General features: G+C 35.9%; 1 protein-coding gene and 1 long non-coding RNA gene across 2 annotated transcripts; both read right to left on the reverse strand.

Moving 5' to 3' along the window:
- Positions 1-4,306: 4,306 nt before the first annotated feature.
- LOC105440403 (adhesion G-protein coupled receptor G2-like) lies at positions 4,307-15,158 on the reverse strand. Its single transcript, XM_030987909.1, has 9 exons — positions 14,933-15,158; positions 14,254-14,439; positions 13,018-13,446; positions 12,528-12,692; positions 11,804-11,916; positions 9,837-10,108; positions 8,642-8,708; positions 7,912-8,170; positions 4,307-7,718 (listed from the first exon to the last, which is right to left on the reverse strand). Exons 2-9 carry the CDS (start codon positions 14,287-14,289, stop codon positions 7,053-7,055), a joined length of 2,007 nt encoding a protein of 668 aa, XP_030843769.1. The 5' UTR covers positions 14,290-14,439; positions 14,933-15,158; the 3' UTR covers positions 4,307-7,052.
- A 703-nt stretch (positions 15,159-15,861) lies between these two features.
- Positions 15,862-18,177, reverse strand: LOC115925062. Its single transcript, XR_004064542.1, has 3 exons — positions 17,964-18,177; positions 16,793-16,909; positions 15,862-15,988 (listed from the first exon to the last, which is right to left on the reverse strand). It is a non-coding gene; the product is annotated as an uncharacterized LOC115925062 (long non-coding RNA).
- Positions 18,178-18,247: the final 70 nt, after the last annotated feature.

Genomic DNA, 18,247 nt, shown 5'->3' on the forward strand with positions numbered 1-18,247 from the left:
TAGAAAACCAGAGAATGACCTGAAAGAGGAAAACACAGTTATAATACACCAGATTAACCAATTACACACGAAAGTCAAAAGTTAAGCAGAAACTATAGTATAATCTCTAAGTCAGCTTATGAATAGCTCACAGAAGTAAATTGGGTTCTCTCATAACCTCATAGGATGAGATGTGATGTGATGTGAAATGATGTGAAATAAGGTGATGAGGTGATGAAATAGTTGTGGTGAATTAATGTGATGTTATGTGATATGAGATGGTTCGATTGGGTCATTTGATAAACTGTATAATTCATCTAAGATTAGGAAGGCACACAGTTTCAAACTGTCTCATATACATACGCCGGCTTAGGGATTATAATCTACACGCTAAGAAGTAAGAGTGCAATTGGGATTGCAGATTTGCATCCACCTACGCGTACATGGCAGAGGATGCAGCTATTGTAGCAGAACTGCGCCCTTATTTCTTAGTGTGTAGGTACAATAAAAACTGTGAACTGTGAGTATATTATATCATGTTACTATCGGTGAATCAGGATATTATGCAAGTATTAATCCTGACTTTGCAAAGTCAATGTTATTCTAACCCTACTTTATACAAATCAAATAACTCAAAAATGCAATCCTCCTCATTTCAATATTATGGTATAGCTACGGTCACAAAGGTTCGTACGAACGATAATTCGTACGAATCTCTCTGTCTTTCCATTGTCTTCCCGAATTTCCAATGTCTGAAAATCGTTCTTACAGCGTTTGTAGCAGTTCGTAATGACATTTGTGACAGAGGCTTATGATAAATCCTTACACAATATAACCTTAAACTATCCTTTTTTTCTCTCCTACAACACATCACAAGAGACGTACACGACACTAATATGAAGACTAATTGTGTTTTAGATTAGATATAATTTTTCAGTGAAGCCTCAATTGACATGCACAATTTTCATGATTATTGTAAGCGGATTGACACAGGCAGGTTATATGATAGCAACATAGTCACTGTAGCAGTACAAGGTCGTGTAATGGCAAAGCTAATGAATTCTTTATCAGAACAAATTAAACATGCACGGGCTTTTGGTTTGAGGTATAGATAAGGATGTATGGCTATGAATAATCACATTGCTAGTGCTTCAGATTACGTGTATATCAACATGTAAGCATCATTCATAAGGTTGTGAAAAGTATTAAATATTTATCTTGCTAGACTCAGAGAATGCGAGGCCCACAGACGATCATAATGTATTGAATATTGAGGTTATTGAAGCGTTCTCATTCGCTCTGTCTTCTTACGTTCCAATATCCCTTTCACGAACAGTAAAGAACTAAATTGCTCATACCCTTATCAAGTTTTGTAATCAATGAAATATTTGGAAAATCGATTTTTCCCGATTCAAGTTTCTTGAGAATGTGACACATGAAAGCTTACATCTACGAATATTCAACAAAGTCCCTTAGTCTTGAGGTTGAGAGAAAACAAAAATCTAATTTAAAAGAGGTTTTCATATCGCAAATCGTAAAAATAATGAAATTAGCTATCAGTTGCAAATTACGATTCTATACAGATATGTACAGTAGAAATGAAAGATTGGGTCACTAAAAGGGATCGTAATATAAGGATTGTAATTTACCTATGATTTTCCAAACTACGATTGCGTTAAAACAGTTCATCATAATTTACTAAAGGTTTTCGTTAATACGAAGGTTAATTAATCCGAAAATCCGCAATTTCTTAGGTTTGTTTATACCAAGGGTTTTAACTCCCAAACGTTCAACGTCCCAATAATGCAATTGCTTTCGTAATTCCTAAAATGTTAGCAAGGTTTATATTTCCAAAAACTAAATAGGGCCCATATTCCAAAAATCTGAATGGGAACAGGAAATATCTATATTTTCTAGAATGCAATTAACCATTTGTAACACTAAACCACTTTCACATTTTATCATGATAATAGTTGGACATTATATCTGCTCATTATTATCATAAAATAGGAATGAAAATTGTGATACGTCGATTGGTATAGCATATAAGTAGAGAAGAATGAAGGGGTTTAGGGCTCCATATTTGTATGATGGAGGAAGCTGGTATAAGCGACTAATCCGTCTCTACCTAACTCATCAGAGGTTATGAATTATTTAGACTGAAACTCTAGAGCCTTCAACGTGTGAAGACACGTGAATGTCACGGGCTCAAGATTGTCTAGTCTATTTGCAATGCCCTAGTGACTTTTACCATCTCATGTGAATACAGATCAATCTTATTCCATTCGAACTTTCTCGACAATACTGTATATATCTATTTATCTATCTATCAGGCTATAGTTCATCCAGACGTTGGACAAAGCCCTCCTCTAAACCTTTCCATTCTCTTTTGTCTCTAGCTATCCTAGTCCAAGCGGCCGTTCCCATGTATGATGTTAGGTCATCTCTCCATCTTCTCTTCTGCCTTCCTCTTCTTCTCTTTCCCATCCTTGGTTGCCATTCTGTTAAACGATTTGTCCATATATTGTCCTGTAGTCTTGCTACATGCCCAGCCCATCTCCACTTTGATTCTCTGACTTTCTCCATGATTTCTTAAACCTTTGTTTCCTGGCGTATGACTTTGTGATTGACTTTGTCTCGCAGTTAATTTCCTAATAGCTTATGTTTTGATTAATCAATGTTGATCCCGATAATTCAGAATGTTTGAATGTGTTTGCTAATAAACCAAGAATAAGAATAATTGATGTGTTCGTAAACCATCATTCATTTCAAGTTGGATATAATAGTAAACGCAGAATAAGAATTGGCTCTTCAAATACGATAGAACAGCAACTTAACATTTGTATCCGTCAAATATTTAGTTCCTGACGTATACTTATTTATGTTTTTGTAATAATACGACGTGTATCCTCTAAAGAATTTAACATTAAATAAAAGGCATGTCAGTTGTCTACGGAAAGGTCATTAAGAAATTTATTTTCCCAAAGTCAAATCTTGTTTGTCATCGCTTTGATTTCAATTAAAATCAGCTTGAATATACCAGGTGCACAAAAAAGAAACAAGGTCATATTTTCATTAATAAAATCTTAGTTGATATGAAAAACAACAGCATTATGATCAGCAAAACGTAATGTCCTGCGTGCGTGCAAGACAACCAGGGTCATATTGGGCTCATTACCCGCCCGATTCGAGAGACTTGAGGCAGAAATTGATAAGAATGAGTAAAATACACTACAATTATGTTTTACTCAAAAGGGTTGATTATTTCTACCGCCGTTCATATTACTCAATAATTCTACCCACTTACGTTCAGATGTCGTCATCAAAATCATGATAATGAGCATTATTAGTGTCCCTTTCAAAAAGCAGAGCAATGTGCGTTCGCATATTTAAACATTATTATGGGAATTTAAATTAGAATAGGATGTATAAAAAGGGATAGCTTATTTATACCAGTCTTGGTTAGAAAAGGAAAAAACATATAACCATCACGAATTGAATTTGTATACTTCTTTTGCCTAAATGCAATTATGTCTGACTACACAAGTGAAAAAATATACTCTGAATTTAATCATTAAAATTGACCTGTCAACCTCAATTGGCTTTTAATGATGACCCCTTTGGCTCTTCTAATTTTGTTGAATAAATTAATTAAATGTACCTTATATTTACCCTTGAAGTGTTTTTAGTAATATTGATATCGCATTAATAAACTGCCTTTGTCACATACATGTTCTGATTTGCCTTATAATTTTGCATCAATTTTAATGTTTGTATATTTTTGTAAACAGAATAATTGATAAAGACTGAAATCAAAATCAAATTTATCTGATGATAAAGATAAATGTTCTGATAAACGTTCTTGTAAGTTATTGTTTTACCTTGAATAGACTTGATTAGAAAAGTAAGTAAAGGTCTGAAATGATCACCCCAGTATGTGTCAGTATTCATCTCCTCTATAATAAAGGTCCTTATATGTTTATCGAAGTTTGTGCCCCCAAAACATGATGAAATAAAGATACTTTATGATTCAAAGTCAGTCATGGGTAAATGCCTGATCCCTCTGTATGTACCTTAATTTGGACTGCATGAAATGATTTAGTGTCCTGCCATTTTCAATCAGGGCTTGTGTTTTGATTTGTTTTAAGATGTGCTATTGATCTCTTGGTTTTCAGCTTCTCCTGTCTTTATGTTTTGTAAACAAGCTTTGCCAGCCTCATAAAGAATTAATAACAGTTTGTATATGTTTTAAAATAACAACAGAAATATAAAAATGAAATATTTATTAAAAACGATTCATAAAAACAACGCAAGTATGAATACCAACTACCCATGCCACCATTTACTTTATTAAAAAGCTTGCTTTTACAAATTTCTTGTTGCGCACGATTATACAAATGATATATACAGTAATTTTCTTAAGGTTAAAGCTTCGTATCAGCTGTATTAGAAATTAACAATGCAATCCAACATTGAAACGAGCTACAATACAGAGTGTCAATGAAAAAAAAGGTTTATAATCGTAAATTACTCATTTATCCCATTTGTTCCCACTTATATATATATATATATATATATATATACATCACTTAAAATCTTAAATCACTTTCTATCATATGACAATACAACTATGATCATTAAATCACATGTGGCTGATTTCGGAAGGTCTGAAGTGGCGATGTCAGAAAAAAAGTCAATGATAGTTGTTTTGAAAAGACGGATGATTCGGGAATACAAAACGAAACTCATATAAAGCTTGATATCCTCATCTTTCATTCGAATAATTAAAGGCTAGCCTAAAGATTTATGGTTGACACAGTAAACTAAAAAGGTATTTGTCTTGTAATTATTAATTCCGCCATATGACAATTTGTGTTTTTGTCTTGCATTTTTATTTCTATGTGTACGTTCCTGTGATGTTTATTACACGAGATTTCTTCCTTAATTCGTGTAAGTTATTATGTATAAGGCTTCGAGACAATAAAACTTTGACCACTGTATGATGGTGATTTTTTCATTTACTTATTAGTTTTCCTGTTTTGTGCACATTAACCAAAAACTATTCAAGATTATTGAGTAATTTAACGATAAACTTGAGTCTCCTTTTTCAGGGACACCCTGAACAATAAAGTTAATGCTTTAACAAAATCGGTACGTATGTAACCAAAATAATCTAGAATAAAGTACATTTTCTGAGTAAAATATGGTGATTTCAATTTCGACTACGATACTTGAAATTAAGAAGCACATGAATGTATACAGACAAGTTTATCATGGAGCAACAAGGTAACTTCAAGAACTGCATTTATCAGGCACCAACCGATCCACTGCATAGAGATTAAACATATTTCTAGTGCTGGGCTCCTTTTTCAAGTGTTGAAGAATGCTGGTTTTGGACTAGTTTTTCATTATTTGACAAAGGTTTTGAGCCACAAATTAGTATATTTTGTATCTCCTACGTTTTTTCATTATTTCTTCTTCACCTGACTATTTATCTATATATCACCCTAATTGGTTAATTTAACAGGACATCATAAAACTTGTACATTACCCTAACCCAAATTTCAAAACAATATTAAACTAACGACTTATGATTAAACCTATTGTTTCTTGGGAGGCCTTTAAGTTTCCTCTGCCTGCAAACGAACGTAGAGGACAGTAGCTCTATTGTGCAATCATGGACACGAACGTGCCCTGCTAATAACCATGTCTACTTAAAGACCCATTTTTTCACTACATATGTCCGTATAATGACGCTGTATATACATATACATTCAATTCAAGTCTTTATATTCAACCGTCATGAACAAAAATTACAAAGATAATATACAATATAATGGTTATGATCATTAGGAAGGAAGATATTGCTTGTAATCGGGGCCCTTTTAGAAACAAGAACATGAAAATGAACATAATTAATAACATGTAAAAATATTTGCATAATACAAGCACGCACATATACACCAACGTACCCAACACATATTTAAGATTTCGCAGAAAGGATATAAAGGACCGAAAAATAAGAAAGAATAAAATAAAAGTTGAAGGAAGAAGGGATAGAGAAGTACCTACTTATAAACCATCGATATCATTCTTTGGAAAATATTTGTTATGTACATGGATTTAAATTTGTTAATTGTAAAACTGAATCTTAGGCCATGATTCAATGAATTCAATGTATTTATATATACAAAAAGATACAAACACATATTTACATATTCAACAATATGTATTTTTCCAAATGATTTGCCAAAGCGTTTGTGTTTCCTTACATCTGTTTACAACATTGACTTTGATCGAGCTAAATCACACGGCATTTTACTAGTCAAAACTTGTCTGCCCCCAACGAAGGAATTAATAAATGAAGGAGGTTGGTTAATTTGTCTGTCAAGTGAATCTGTGTGTTGCCGAAGCCACTGGCCTGTCTCTGTGGTTTAGTGGTTAAGGCATTGTCGGTCACAGCCAGTGACCCGATTCGATTCCCGATGGAAACAGTTTTGACAACCTTTGCATGAATATCAAAAAAGAGGACAGCGATTTGGTAGCTTCAATTTGTTGCACTATATATACATTTATCATGTTATGACTAAAAATTACTAAAAAGAATTGAACAAAAATCATCGCACCATCATCATCTTATTATATATTTTTCAACAAATAAAAAAACCTTCTTTCTAAGGAATACACCACACAGTATCATTCCAGCAAAACATATTATATCACGAGTACTTTGATAAGCTACCATATATTAACGTAGATATATAATTTCGTCATTGAACTACAATAAAGATGATAACATATAACAAATTGAACAGCTAGTTCCTGAATATGTGGTGACGGAATATCGGTAAGTGCAAAATGGTCGGGGAAGGTTCAGCTGACGCCCAGCCCACCCCTCCTCTGCCTAGTATGCCAATATAAGATCATTCTATCTTAACGAGACCTTCTTGTGATTTACATGAATAAGATTTTGTTTAATCAGTGAGAATAAACGCATCTCTATAGTCAAAACCTCTACTGTGCCCGTGGCCGTTTGCAAAATCAGTTGTACCACTGGCATCTATGCCTTTGCTCTAAATTTCTTTGCTGAAGTTTGGTGAATCCATTGGAAGATTGACAGCAGCATCACTTGTTGAAGAAGCATCATCATCAATCCTTTCATTGTGGATGGTGCCATCCGCAGCATCCTCAGGAAGACCGACGACAGCATCATTGTTGGTGGTAGCAACATCATCGGTGCCCTCAGTAACGTTCCTGACATCAGTTGAATCTAGAGTAACACTGAGGGTGTCAGCATTCGTGTATGAGGAAACGTCATCGCCTCTCTTAGTGGCTTTTGTGACAGATGCATCAAGAGGGAGACTTACCGTCACGACATCAGTGCTTGTTGCATCGGTGGAATTTTGGATCTCTTTATTTATAGGTGGTGTGACCCCTTCTTCAACTTGGCTAACATCAAATGTCGGATTGAAGGTACACATAGGGTCTGGATTGTCGTCTTTGGTAGTCAACAAGTAACTACCCCTGGCTCCTGGGCGCAATTTGCTTATCATGCCAGCTGTCGAGGATAGCGCCGTCGAGCTAACCACACCGCTGGATGTGCTTGCTTCTCTCTTTAGGAACTTGTCGAAACAAGTTAGCCCCCATTTCTTACGGATGTGAGGCTTCCGGACGCAGTACAGTAGAAAGATGAAAAATCCTTGGAATGAGTTTAGGACGACAAAGATTGGCTGAGCCACCTGTTAAACGCAAATGTTTCAGAATTAATAATTAGGTATATGGCATCATGGACCTACTACGAATTTTCTTCAGATACTGAACATCTTAAGAGGTATTTTTGGTGTATGTTTATATCATAACTGAGTTCTCATAATATTTCTTAGAAGAGATAGACACCACACAGGAGTTATTTATGAAGCTAGTTGTCTTTACCTGACTGAATGACGGGATCAGAAGAAGATATCCGGTGACCCAGGTCAGACCGAGCAGAAGCAAGATGCAGATCGCGTTCTGGACGCGTACGATAGTCTCTCGGCGTTCTTCCTTAGCCTCCCTTTTCACCCGACCAGCGATGTTGGCTGACCGGATCAATTGTCGAACCACCAGGATGAAGATGACAATGTTGATGAGGAGAATGATGGACATGGGAATCAGGAGACCACCGATTTGAGCCCAGAATTGTAGAAAGCATCTGTTGATGGTAAATATGCATTTTGTAAAGTGACTGAAATAAATCACTCAATACTGGCTAGTTTAGCGATAGTTAAACGAAATGTCCATGGTCTTTCCAACATTTTAACAGAAGAACTTTCATTGTACAGTATTTCCCATTATTTATTTTGGCAAGTCCAAGCTTTGTTGTCCAATCCGTTACCAACAACATCTGAAATTTGAGTATGTGTGTTTACTGTATTCAATTGGTGGCCTTTCTAGAGCTTGGATCACACCACATGACCGCGAAAGTGATACTTAGATAGAAATTCGAGATCATCATTGCATACTTGCTATAAACTCATGAGATACCACAATAGCAAATGCCTATAATCTAGATTATATAACAGAAACATGATTTTTCTGAGTCTGAATTTGAAGATCATTAGGTACACCGTATTTTATGCAATCCAATATTCCAGCTAAATTTTTATGAAGTATTACCACTTACAGATCATCATGAGCATAAGAGTCTCTAGCAATAGCTCCGGTAAGAACCACGATGAAAGCAGGAATTCCTGAAATGAGATACGTGTATGAGAAAATGCATTTTGTAGTCACTCATAATATGCATATATTGGACAGGCCTGATAAAAAGCCGATTTTTTATATTTTTATCCGATTTTTTCCCGATTTTTTTCTTCTTCCCGATTTAAAATAAATAATTTTAAAAAAAAATAAATAAAAAAATAAAAAATCCTTTTTTTTTTTTACCAGATTTTTTTTTCTTCCCTGTTCTATCCTTATTTTCCAGATTCCCCCCTTATTTTCTCTATTCTTCCCCATTTTGCCCAATTTCCCCCCAATTTTCTTACTCGAAAGGGGGAATGTTGCTACAGCCATTTTTTCCCCGCGAATCCTCTTCTTTCTTTTTTTTACTGTAGGGAGCGTGGTTGAGGGGAAAACAAAAAACCTATTTTTTTTTTAGTGCTCACTATCACCCCTGATTGGACAATGGCCTATATTAATGCTTTCCTCGTTACTTTGTTATGCCTACTCATGTTCTCGTTCTACGTTCTATGTTCTAAGTTGTCCTGTCAAGCTCCAAACCGTTTTTTCCACGGTTATGGCGACACTATGATTATTTTTTTTAAAGAATTAGATATCTCGATTATTAAACTCTTGTTTGTACAAATCACATGCTACGCCGATTGCGGCGTAATAATAATAATGACGAATTACACATAAATGGCAAAAATGGCGAATTTATGTGCATTATTAGTTGATGCGTGTAGGACTATAGCTCGTCCTAATGTGATTTCCCCATAACTAATGTCCATTCAGTTAGTATGGCTAAGTGAATGTATTTTGCTAGCGTGTTGAACCTTTTTGCTCAATAAAAAAAAAAAGGAAAATTAAAATTTCGTTTGTTACATTAATATAAAAATAATTTCCTTTGATCGCCCATTTATCTTCATTTTGATTGCGGAAGGTTGATTGCAGGAATCAAAGCAGGTTGTTGCACCTTGTCAAACTCACTGCTTTATGGATACTTTCAGTACCTACAGGTATAAGTACAAACAAGTCGGGCGAAGGTTTCTGATCTAGAGACATTTATATGTATGTAAAAAAAACATACATACACTTCATGTTAATGGTACGCACTTTTCCAAGAAAAAAAATATTTAAGGAAACATATATCTTACCCCATGCAGCTAAGAAAGCCTTGATCATGAAATTCTGAATGTAGGTGTTAAAGATCTTCACAATGATGAGGTAGGTGTTGTACCCTTCCACACCCATCCATGCAATGGAGGACAACACGAAGTATTGAACTAGGGCCGTCAGGAACCCACAGGGTCCAGCTTGGACCTCACGAGAATCCAGAGAGATCATGATGACAAATGTCGTGTAGAGACACAGCAAGGTCAGGCACAGACAGATGAAGATCTGGTTAGTCTGTTTGGTCCTCAAATCCCTATCAAGATTGTTACATTAAAATTAGGTTAGAAAGGCGTCGAAGCAAAACTATACCATGCATATACAGAATTACCGTAACTTTATCAGCATTACAGAAGGATAGAAAGGTCACACAACGTAAACAACAAAGAACAAAAATAGGTGGTAAATGTGTGTGAAATGAAGGAGATTACTGGATTGTGCTCTACTTAAATATGTCTTCTATTACTGGGCACAAACCCTTCGAATGGCGACGCGTGTTGAATGAAATCATCCCGGCTGTAACTATTCACGGCGATGTCAAATGAGAAGAAAAAATACGCCAAAGGTGTTGAAAATGACTATGTTTCCTACTCTATACAGTGCGTCCCAGAAAAAACGAAACCGAGAAGTATCGATGTTGTATCATAACTTTATCACAACTATAATTAATGAATGATACATATTTGGAAAGCTTAGAGTCTCCTCTTTCATGTGATGCAACTCAGATAGTGCATATTTTACGCAGGAGTGATTAAAAGCAATTTAAAGGAAGGAAACCAAAAAGACATTTGGCGGGCGGTATCTGAATTTTGAAGAAAAATTCACATTTCTAAAAAGTAGAGTTTCTGCCCTTTCTTATGACACCTCAATCAGGAAAATTGAGCGAGGAATGACAAAGTTCTGTTTGTTTAAAGTAGTGCTTGCATTTCCATAATTTTATCAAACGAATTTGTTTTCACTGGCTGCCTGCCGTATCAATAAACGAAATTAACAAAAGACTTAACTCCGTTTCGTTGACAATCAGCCGTAGACGAGAGTCTTCATGTATGGCTGATTGTCAACGAAACGGAGTTAAGTCTTTTGTCAAATCTGCTTTTTGCTACGGCAGGCACCCAGTGAAAACGAATTCGTTTGTTAAAATTATGAAAATGTAAGGGCTAATTAAACAAACAGAACTTTGTTATTCCTGGCTCATTTTTCTTAATTGAGGTATCATATGACAGTGCAGAAAATGACCTTTCTAGAAATATGATTTTTTTTCTTTGAAATTCAGATACCGCCCGCCAAATTACTTTTTGGTTTCCTTCCTTCAAATTGCTTTTAATCACTCATGCGTAAAATATGCATCACGTGAGTAGCATCAACTGAAAGAGGAGATTCCAAGCTTTCCAAAAATGTATCATTCATTAATTATGGTTGTGATTAAGTTATGATAAAACATCGATACTTCTCGGTTTCGTTTATTCTGGGACGCACTGTACAAGCTGCACATCATGATGTCGGAGATTTGATCTATGAAGTTGATATAATATCTATTTACTATATTGATATGATTTAACAAATGAATATGTTGTAATCTATTTACTACCCTCGTCACCGGGCACAACCCTTACATCACTAAGCAACTAATCATATTATGGCTGTTTCTCTTTTTCTTCTTCTTCTGCCCCTCCTCCTCTCCGCCTCTTCCCCTTTCTATCACGAACTGTACATTGTTGGTAGTAGTTCGCATGCAGTTAACAGCTCTGCTGGTTTAAAAAGAAGTGATACCTAACAGAACTTTGCTGCAGGTTTACACGTATGTCATGATGGTGTAAATAATAGATAATTCAATACAAAAGGGGCATATTTCAATTTGCATGATTGTCTAATAAATTCTAAAACTGCATCTCTTTTATAGTCTATATAACCATTCTTTGTTCGAAAGCTTTTTTCCTTCAAATGAGCTCACCTGTTCCACAGGTAGGTTGCCAATGTGACAAGAAGACTGAAGATAGAAATAGAGCATCCGATGTAAGTCAGAATGTTGTATGCTTTGATTGATGGCTCCTGTCTATGGATATCCTGTAACATGAAAACAATTGAGCCAAACTAATATATCTTCTTCGAATGCTCAAATGAAACTGATTGTTTGAAATAATCTCTCCTAAACTCTCAGTGTGGTTAATTGAGAGCCGATAAATTCGGGGTTTATTTTAATAGAAAGGGGTGAAACTTCACATTACTAATGGAAAAGGGAAAAGGAAATCACTTTACTACCTTTCACATAAGAGTCCATAACTTCAAACTTTATTTGATCTCAAGAGAGAGATTAATATTTATACCCAATTGTAGACCAACTGTAAACTGTATTGTTATTTGGAAGTGAAATGGGAACTTCTAGAGGTTGGATGATGACCTCTCATCCACAAATAACTGGTAGTATATTTATCACCAGTCTGGAAAGAAACTACTGTAGTAGCCGTGTCCATTTTCATTACAGCTGGAATAAGATATACTGTGTCCCACTTTAAAGTACATAGACCATATTATTTAATCCGTAGGACCAACTAGACCCCTTTGTCATTATGAGGATAATAGCTCTAGTAACCTAGTGCGTTTAGTAAGTCGGGGTACAGTTGTCCGGGAAAATTGTCTGGGGAGTAATAGTAACTGCCTAATTGCTTTTCACTGACCATTATAACAGCGAAGTTGGTAAGGTGATCACACGCACAGCGAACGCCCTCTTCGTCATAGCGCTCATCAGATGATGCAAATCCAGAAACAAGAACACACCCATCCTCGGACCAATCTTCCTCCTTCTCATCCCAGAATGAACACTTGGGATTCACGTATCCAGACTATACAACAGCAAAAAAAAACAAAAAACAAAAGTAACAAAAAATAAGAAGGATAGATCCAGAGTTAATTTTGTTAGATAAAGCATGAAAGAAGAAGGATCAATAATTTAGATTGATACGTTTCTAAACCAATTTATGAGGAGAATCAAACACAGGAGTTTTAATAAACAAAAATGGCTTGAAATACATATAATGTTTAAGTTTTAACCAAAATATGAATGTCTTTGAATTTAATTTTCAATAAATACTGCTAAAGGCAGATTACAAGTAGGTATAATATATCGGGTAAAGCCCTTTTCTGCCATTTTATTGTTATATGTCTTACCTTTATTGTAGTGAAGGTGAAGTTGATGAATTCGGTCAAGGCTGCTACCTTCCCTTGACCAATACTGAGAGAAATCACGGGCGAGTTAGCCGATCGATTGAAGCCTTCATTGTCTACACTGATTGTGCGCAATGATTTAGAAATGAACAGGGCTGGAGTTGAAAATACATTGAAGTTGACCCGGACGTATTCACCACTTCCATTCGACGGCGATCCTGAGAGTGGGGCCGTGGACGAAATGACGGATGAAACTGAAGGTGGAATGCTGACTTGAGCGATGATGTCTGGTCTGGTAGCAATGACATCACCACGGTCAGCTTTGGTCGGAGCATTGATAGTAATATTGGACTTGGTCAGGTCTGAAAGACTCGATCCAGCTAGTGAAAGCACAAGACCACGGCTTACGTCATCAGCAGGTACACTCTGGACCTGTTATGTGAATTAAAACTTCAATATTTTATTTGACTTTATTTCGATTTGCCCACGGCTTTGTCCCACAGTACAATTATTCCCTTTAGATTTTTGCGCTCTCGAAACCCTGGATAACTTGTTCTTCAAGCTAAATATAAGTAGAGGAAGGGAACTATTGCTCAGGCATGGCTTTCTCTGTGGAATGCTCTCCCTCGAAATACTTGTAACAAAATGTTTTAATTTGAGTAGGTTTACTTTTAATCGTTCCCTATTTTATTTTTGTATGTATCTTATTTCAATTTTTTCTTTTGTGTATAATGCGGATGCTTTACGACGATTTCCTCTTTGCACGAGTGGGCCTTGCGCGATGCAAAGTAGATCCGGCACCTTACAACATTTTAATTATCATTATCATCAGCATTATAATTATTATTGCTGTTATCATTCACATCGTTATTATTACCATTATTACCATTATAATTTGTTATCATTATTGTTATTAGCTATGAATAGGAAATAAGGGAGGGAACCTTCGCTGTGGAATATCCCCCCTTGACAGATTCGTAGTAGCAGATGAGTTTAGGTATTAGCAAATAATCTACATACTCGTCTATTTGAATTGGCATATAAACATTTGTCCCTCTCGATGTTATAAGTTCAATCTTCTCAAGTTCTTTGTGGTTAATGCAGATTCTTTAATTTGAGCTCAATGCAAACAATTACATACATTTTAACATAGACTTTAGCTTGTAAATAATTGTATATGTTAGTATCCTAGTTAAAGTCAAATTATTTGTTCAAAGCCAAAATATAAACTAATATCACCTGTACGGCTATATTTGGCTGCTGAATGTTGAGCATCCCACCATCGGTAACCTCAACACGACTGATTTGTTCCTCAAAAGCCTGGACAAATTTACTTATTGCCCCACCTTCTTCCTCAGCGGCTTCAAGTACCTCTGCTTCTACCTCAGCTATATTGCTCGCAATATTGGCAATTGACTCTGTTACCTGTCAAATTAAACACAAAAGATGGAGATTATTTAAACTATAGTAGGGTAAGTTTTCCAAAACTCGGAAATCAAACTGGATGACGATAGTGTATAATATATAAGATGACAGCCTTAACAAAGCTGTTATTTTGAAGTTATTGCACCATTTCTGCAAGGAGCAACCGCCAAGGGGTCAGAAAGATATGAAAGGACAATGACATACTTTAACCTGAAATAGCACCAATAAACTATAATTAAAAATTTCCAAAAAAGCCAGATACAGGGTTAGGCTCTAGTAAATTATTCATTCACAGAAGTTTAGCTTCAAGGCTTTCAATATTGTTAAAACCGATTATGGGATTTACCTCTTTCACATATATGACAATGTTATTCATTCATCGGAGGGAAAACTCAAATCTTTTTCCCTTTCGATAATCATCGGAACATGATAAAATTAATCATCCATCGCAACTTGATGTTCAATATGATTAGTCTGGCATTTTGTAAAATACCTCTTCACCAGTAAGATTTTGCTGCACAATGTTTGATGTTATCTCTGCCACAAACGTGACGTCATCTGATGTGATATCTTCGATGTTGGAAGTAACAGATGATACTTGCTGGCTCACTTCGTCTGCGTTTTCTTCACTTACGATTACCTAAAGTTTGAGGGGAAGATATCTTACAGCATGTATATTTTAGGTGATCTGTTAAGGTTATACAAAATTTGCGAATATGTTACACTTATATTGCAATGTTACATGTTAGGGTCATTTTTCCGTAAACTACCTTTATTATAAAAGAAAAATAGTGTCATACCTAATTTCACAACTCATGAACTGGAAGATAACCACCTAAGGTTGTTAAAGGATTTTAGACAGACCAACATCTTATGAATGCAATCATTTGGTAATATTTTACTATTTCAACATATTTTCCAGATTTCAAAGCCTTAACAAACAGTTAAAAAAAATGAAGATACGTAGGCCTGTTGCAAGTGCTGTTATTTTAACACTGCCAATGAATATGTCAGTGAATTTGTTGCCACCTTGTCTAAAAGTTATCCAAAGCGATTGTGAATGGAATGACATTAAAACAATCAGTAGGATTGATGAACCGTGAGCTATTCAATACCCGTCAGCCATGATTTTATGGCTTACAAATGAAAAGTAGGAATACACTCTAAAAAGTCGATTAAAAAGGGAAGATCAATTTATATTGTGTAAAATTGTACACAATACTGGGTAAAAATAATAAACCAAATCGGGTAAAATCTACCAAATGATAAGTCGTTCTATATTTATCTGTTAACAAAAAAAAACTACCAATCCCTTTTTCGGGTTGTAAGGGTCAGTGGTACCTTCAATATACTAAACACAATTGCGTTACATACTATTTGGAGGTATTACAAAAATGATCAGATTAGTAAAGAAAATAAAACAAAACCTGGGCAATTTCGGTGAGTATATCTGTGACATTTCTAAATGGGCCGCAATTATCCACGGGTTGCCACTGGCTCTGGGTAATACCATCGCCGATACAGAGAGCCCGTCCAATGGGTTCATTGGCTGTTCGGTATTTAAACAAAAAATAAAATATCCATAAAACACTGACAAACAGTCATATGCAAAGAAAAGAGGAAACATAAATAAAGTATAGCAGTTCTGTCTATGATTGAGACTTTTCCAAATAATTCATGTCTCTGGAATATTCAACACATCCAACAACATTGGCGAATCTACAATTTTAATTTGGGTCGGAGGGCAAGAGGCTTGGGGTTCCTGCATTCAATATCCACGTGTGCCTCGCTCAAAATCAGTTTTGTTCAAGCAGTTTGGGGGCTTTAACATAATTAGAGAGGGGCTTTGAGCCTCCAATCCCCCATCTTGATTTGCTAGTCGGTTGACCATCATGATTTTTAGGCTGTTCTGTCAATAATATTGCCAATAAATGAGTCATTTTTCATTCGAATTTCAACAATGTGTAAACGGAATTTGCGTTTTATATAGATATATAGCTTCAATGTCGCTCATAACATTGAGCCTTTTTGCAAGCCTAAATGCCTGTTCAGATATGACGAGGCAAAACAGCGGTGGTTTTTGTTTTTAATGATGGCATCACGTGTTATACGCTTCACCTTTCTACATCTTTTGACACAGAGATAAGTTATTACGCCCAAGTCATTTGTTGCAAGCAGTTGCTATTCATCAAAACTTTACATTAAAAAGAAACCGTGGTGGCTTTTTTGCGGCGGTTTCTCGCGACATATCTGAACAAAATTTTAGGGAAATTATCATATTGGTCGTGCTTGACAACCTAATCTCCAGTCTACTTCCTCGAATTAAAATAAATTACAGAAAATGAAAACTAACCTTGAGTAGTGTTGAATGGACACATTCCTGTTGAATTTGCCCAAGTTCCGTTTTCACCCACCGGAAATTCGACTCTTTCAAACCGAGGAGAAATCCATGAGATATTCTGGCAAATAGCTTCACAAAAAGAAAGAATAACAAAGCATTTAAAAGAAGAAAGGCGTGATCGAAATTAAATTCAATGTTTGTTTGTTTATCTACAATAAAATGATTGCTGAGATTTGTGAAAATATTATTTTTCAAGGGGTGCCCAATGTTAAGGATGCTTAAACGTGCAGCGAGAAGGCAACTTGCCTAACTCGCCGAGGCACCATGATTAAAGCAAGACTCCTACTTAGCCGAGTTGGAGCCACGAGTTTTGGCGACCTGGCGCGATCTTATGGCAAGCAGTTTTATCATTAAAACATATTTCTCGATATCACGAAATCAAATTCTTGATATATCGAATTCATTACTTGATATAAAGAATTACCATTGCTTTACAACGTGAAATTATTTCTTAATATCAAGAAATATGTTTTAATGATAAAACGGCTTGCCATAAGATCGCGCCAGCTCGCCACAACTCGAGGCTCCAACTCGGCTAAGTGGGAGCCCTGCTTTAGAATTGTCGCCTTCTCGACTTAAACAATGTGCCTTAGCTAGTTTTAGCTACTAGCCTTCGTGTCTTCTCGTATTAAGCATGGGGACTTGGCGTCTTTAAGCACTCGCCCTCTCGCCTTCTTGGCCATAAAAGTCGCACGTTTCTGCACGTTGAGGATTCCGTTCAATACAGAGAATTTGATAATTATAAACAAGAATGATACTTTGTTACCTCCCCCGTTTCTTTCTTAACTGAATTCAATGCAGAGACACTGAATGAAGGAGTGCTTTATCAGATAAAACTATTAATGACCCGTTTGTACACACGCACATGTATGTGTAATAAATCTTGCGTTTCAAATTATCTAGCGTACCAATGCCAGACGACCCGCTTCGTGGCGTATCCAGTATAGCAGCTGCTCTACCCCCTCTATTTTAAAGGTCCATGCAAAATAAATGCTTGCAATGAGTAATAACACAAATGCAAACAAAATACGTTATGACCCCTGGTTTTTCGCGTCCCCAACCCGCCATCTCTCTATCACACGTCCTTAAAAACATACTAAATATATATGACTGAACTCGATACCGTTATCTTGAACTGAAATGGTGTTGGAATCGAGAAAACCATTCGATTCATTGGCTAGACTCTCAAGGGAAAGACCGATAAGATCTTGTGTCTCCAGTGCCGTCATATTGGTCCGCTCGATGTAGATATTCATGTCAGCTTTGACGCTTCCTGGTCTAAGGGCTCTGCATACTACTGATAGGCTCTCCAATCCAGTACTAGTTCGGAGGCCGTGCGCCACCTTTACACAGGTAAAAAAAAACAAAAACAGAAAAGGTAAAACGTATATTAGATATTTCCCTTTT

The sequence above is a fragment of the Strongylocentrotus purpuratus genome, unplaced genomic scaffold (genome assembly GCF_000002235.5).
Source record: "Strongylocentrotus purpuratus isolate Spur 01 unplaced genomic scaffold, Spur_5.0 spur5_scaffold_17, whole genome shotgun sequence".
NCBI lineage: Eukaryota > Metazoa > Echinodermata > Echinoidea > Camarodonta > Strongylocentrotidae > Strongylocentrotus > Strongylocentrotus purpuratus.

What these genes read in the sequence shown, in the direction of transcription:
- LOC105440403 (XM_030987909.1), bottom strand. Translation starts at nt 14,289, where the DNA reads ATGCTCAACATTCAGCAGCCAAATATAGCCGTACAG. An exon ending in GGCTTTCTTAGCTGCATGGG is followed by an intron (nt 8,709 to 9,836) that starts GTAAGATATATG and finishes ATCTCATTTCAG; the next exon opens with GAATTCCTGCTTTCATCGTG. An exon ending in TGATCCCGTCATTCAGTCAG is followed by an intron (nt 7,719 to 7,911) that starts GTAAAGACAACT and finishes TGCGTTTAACAG; the next exon opens with GTGGCTCAGCCAATCTTTGT.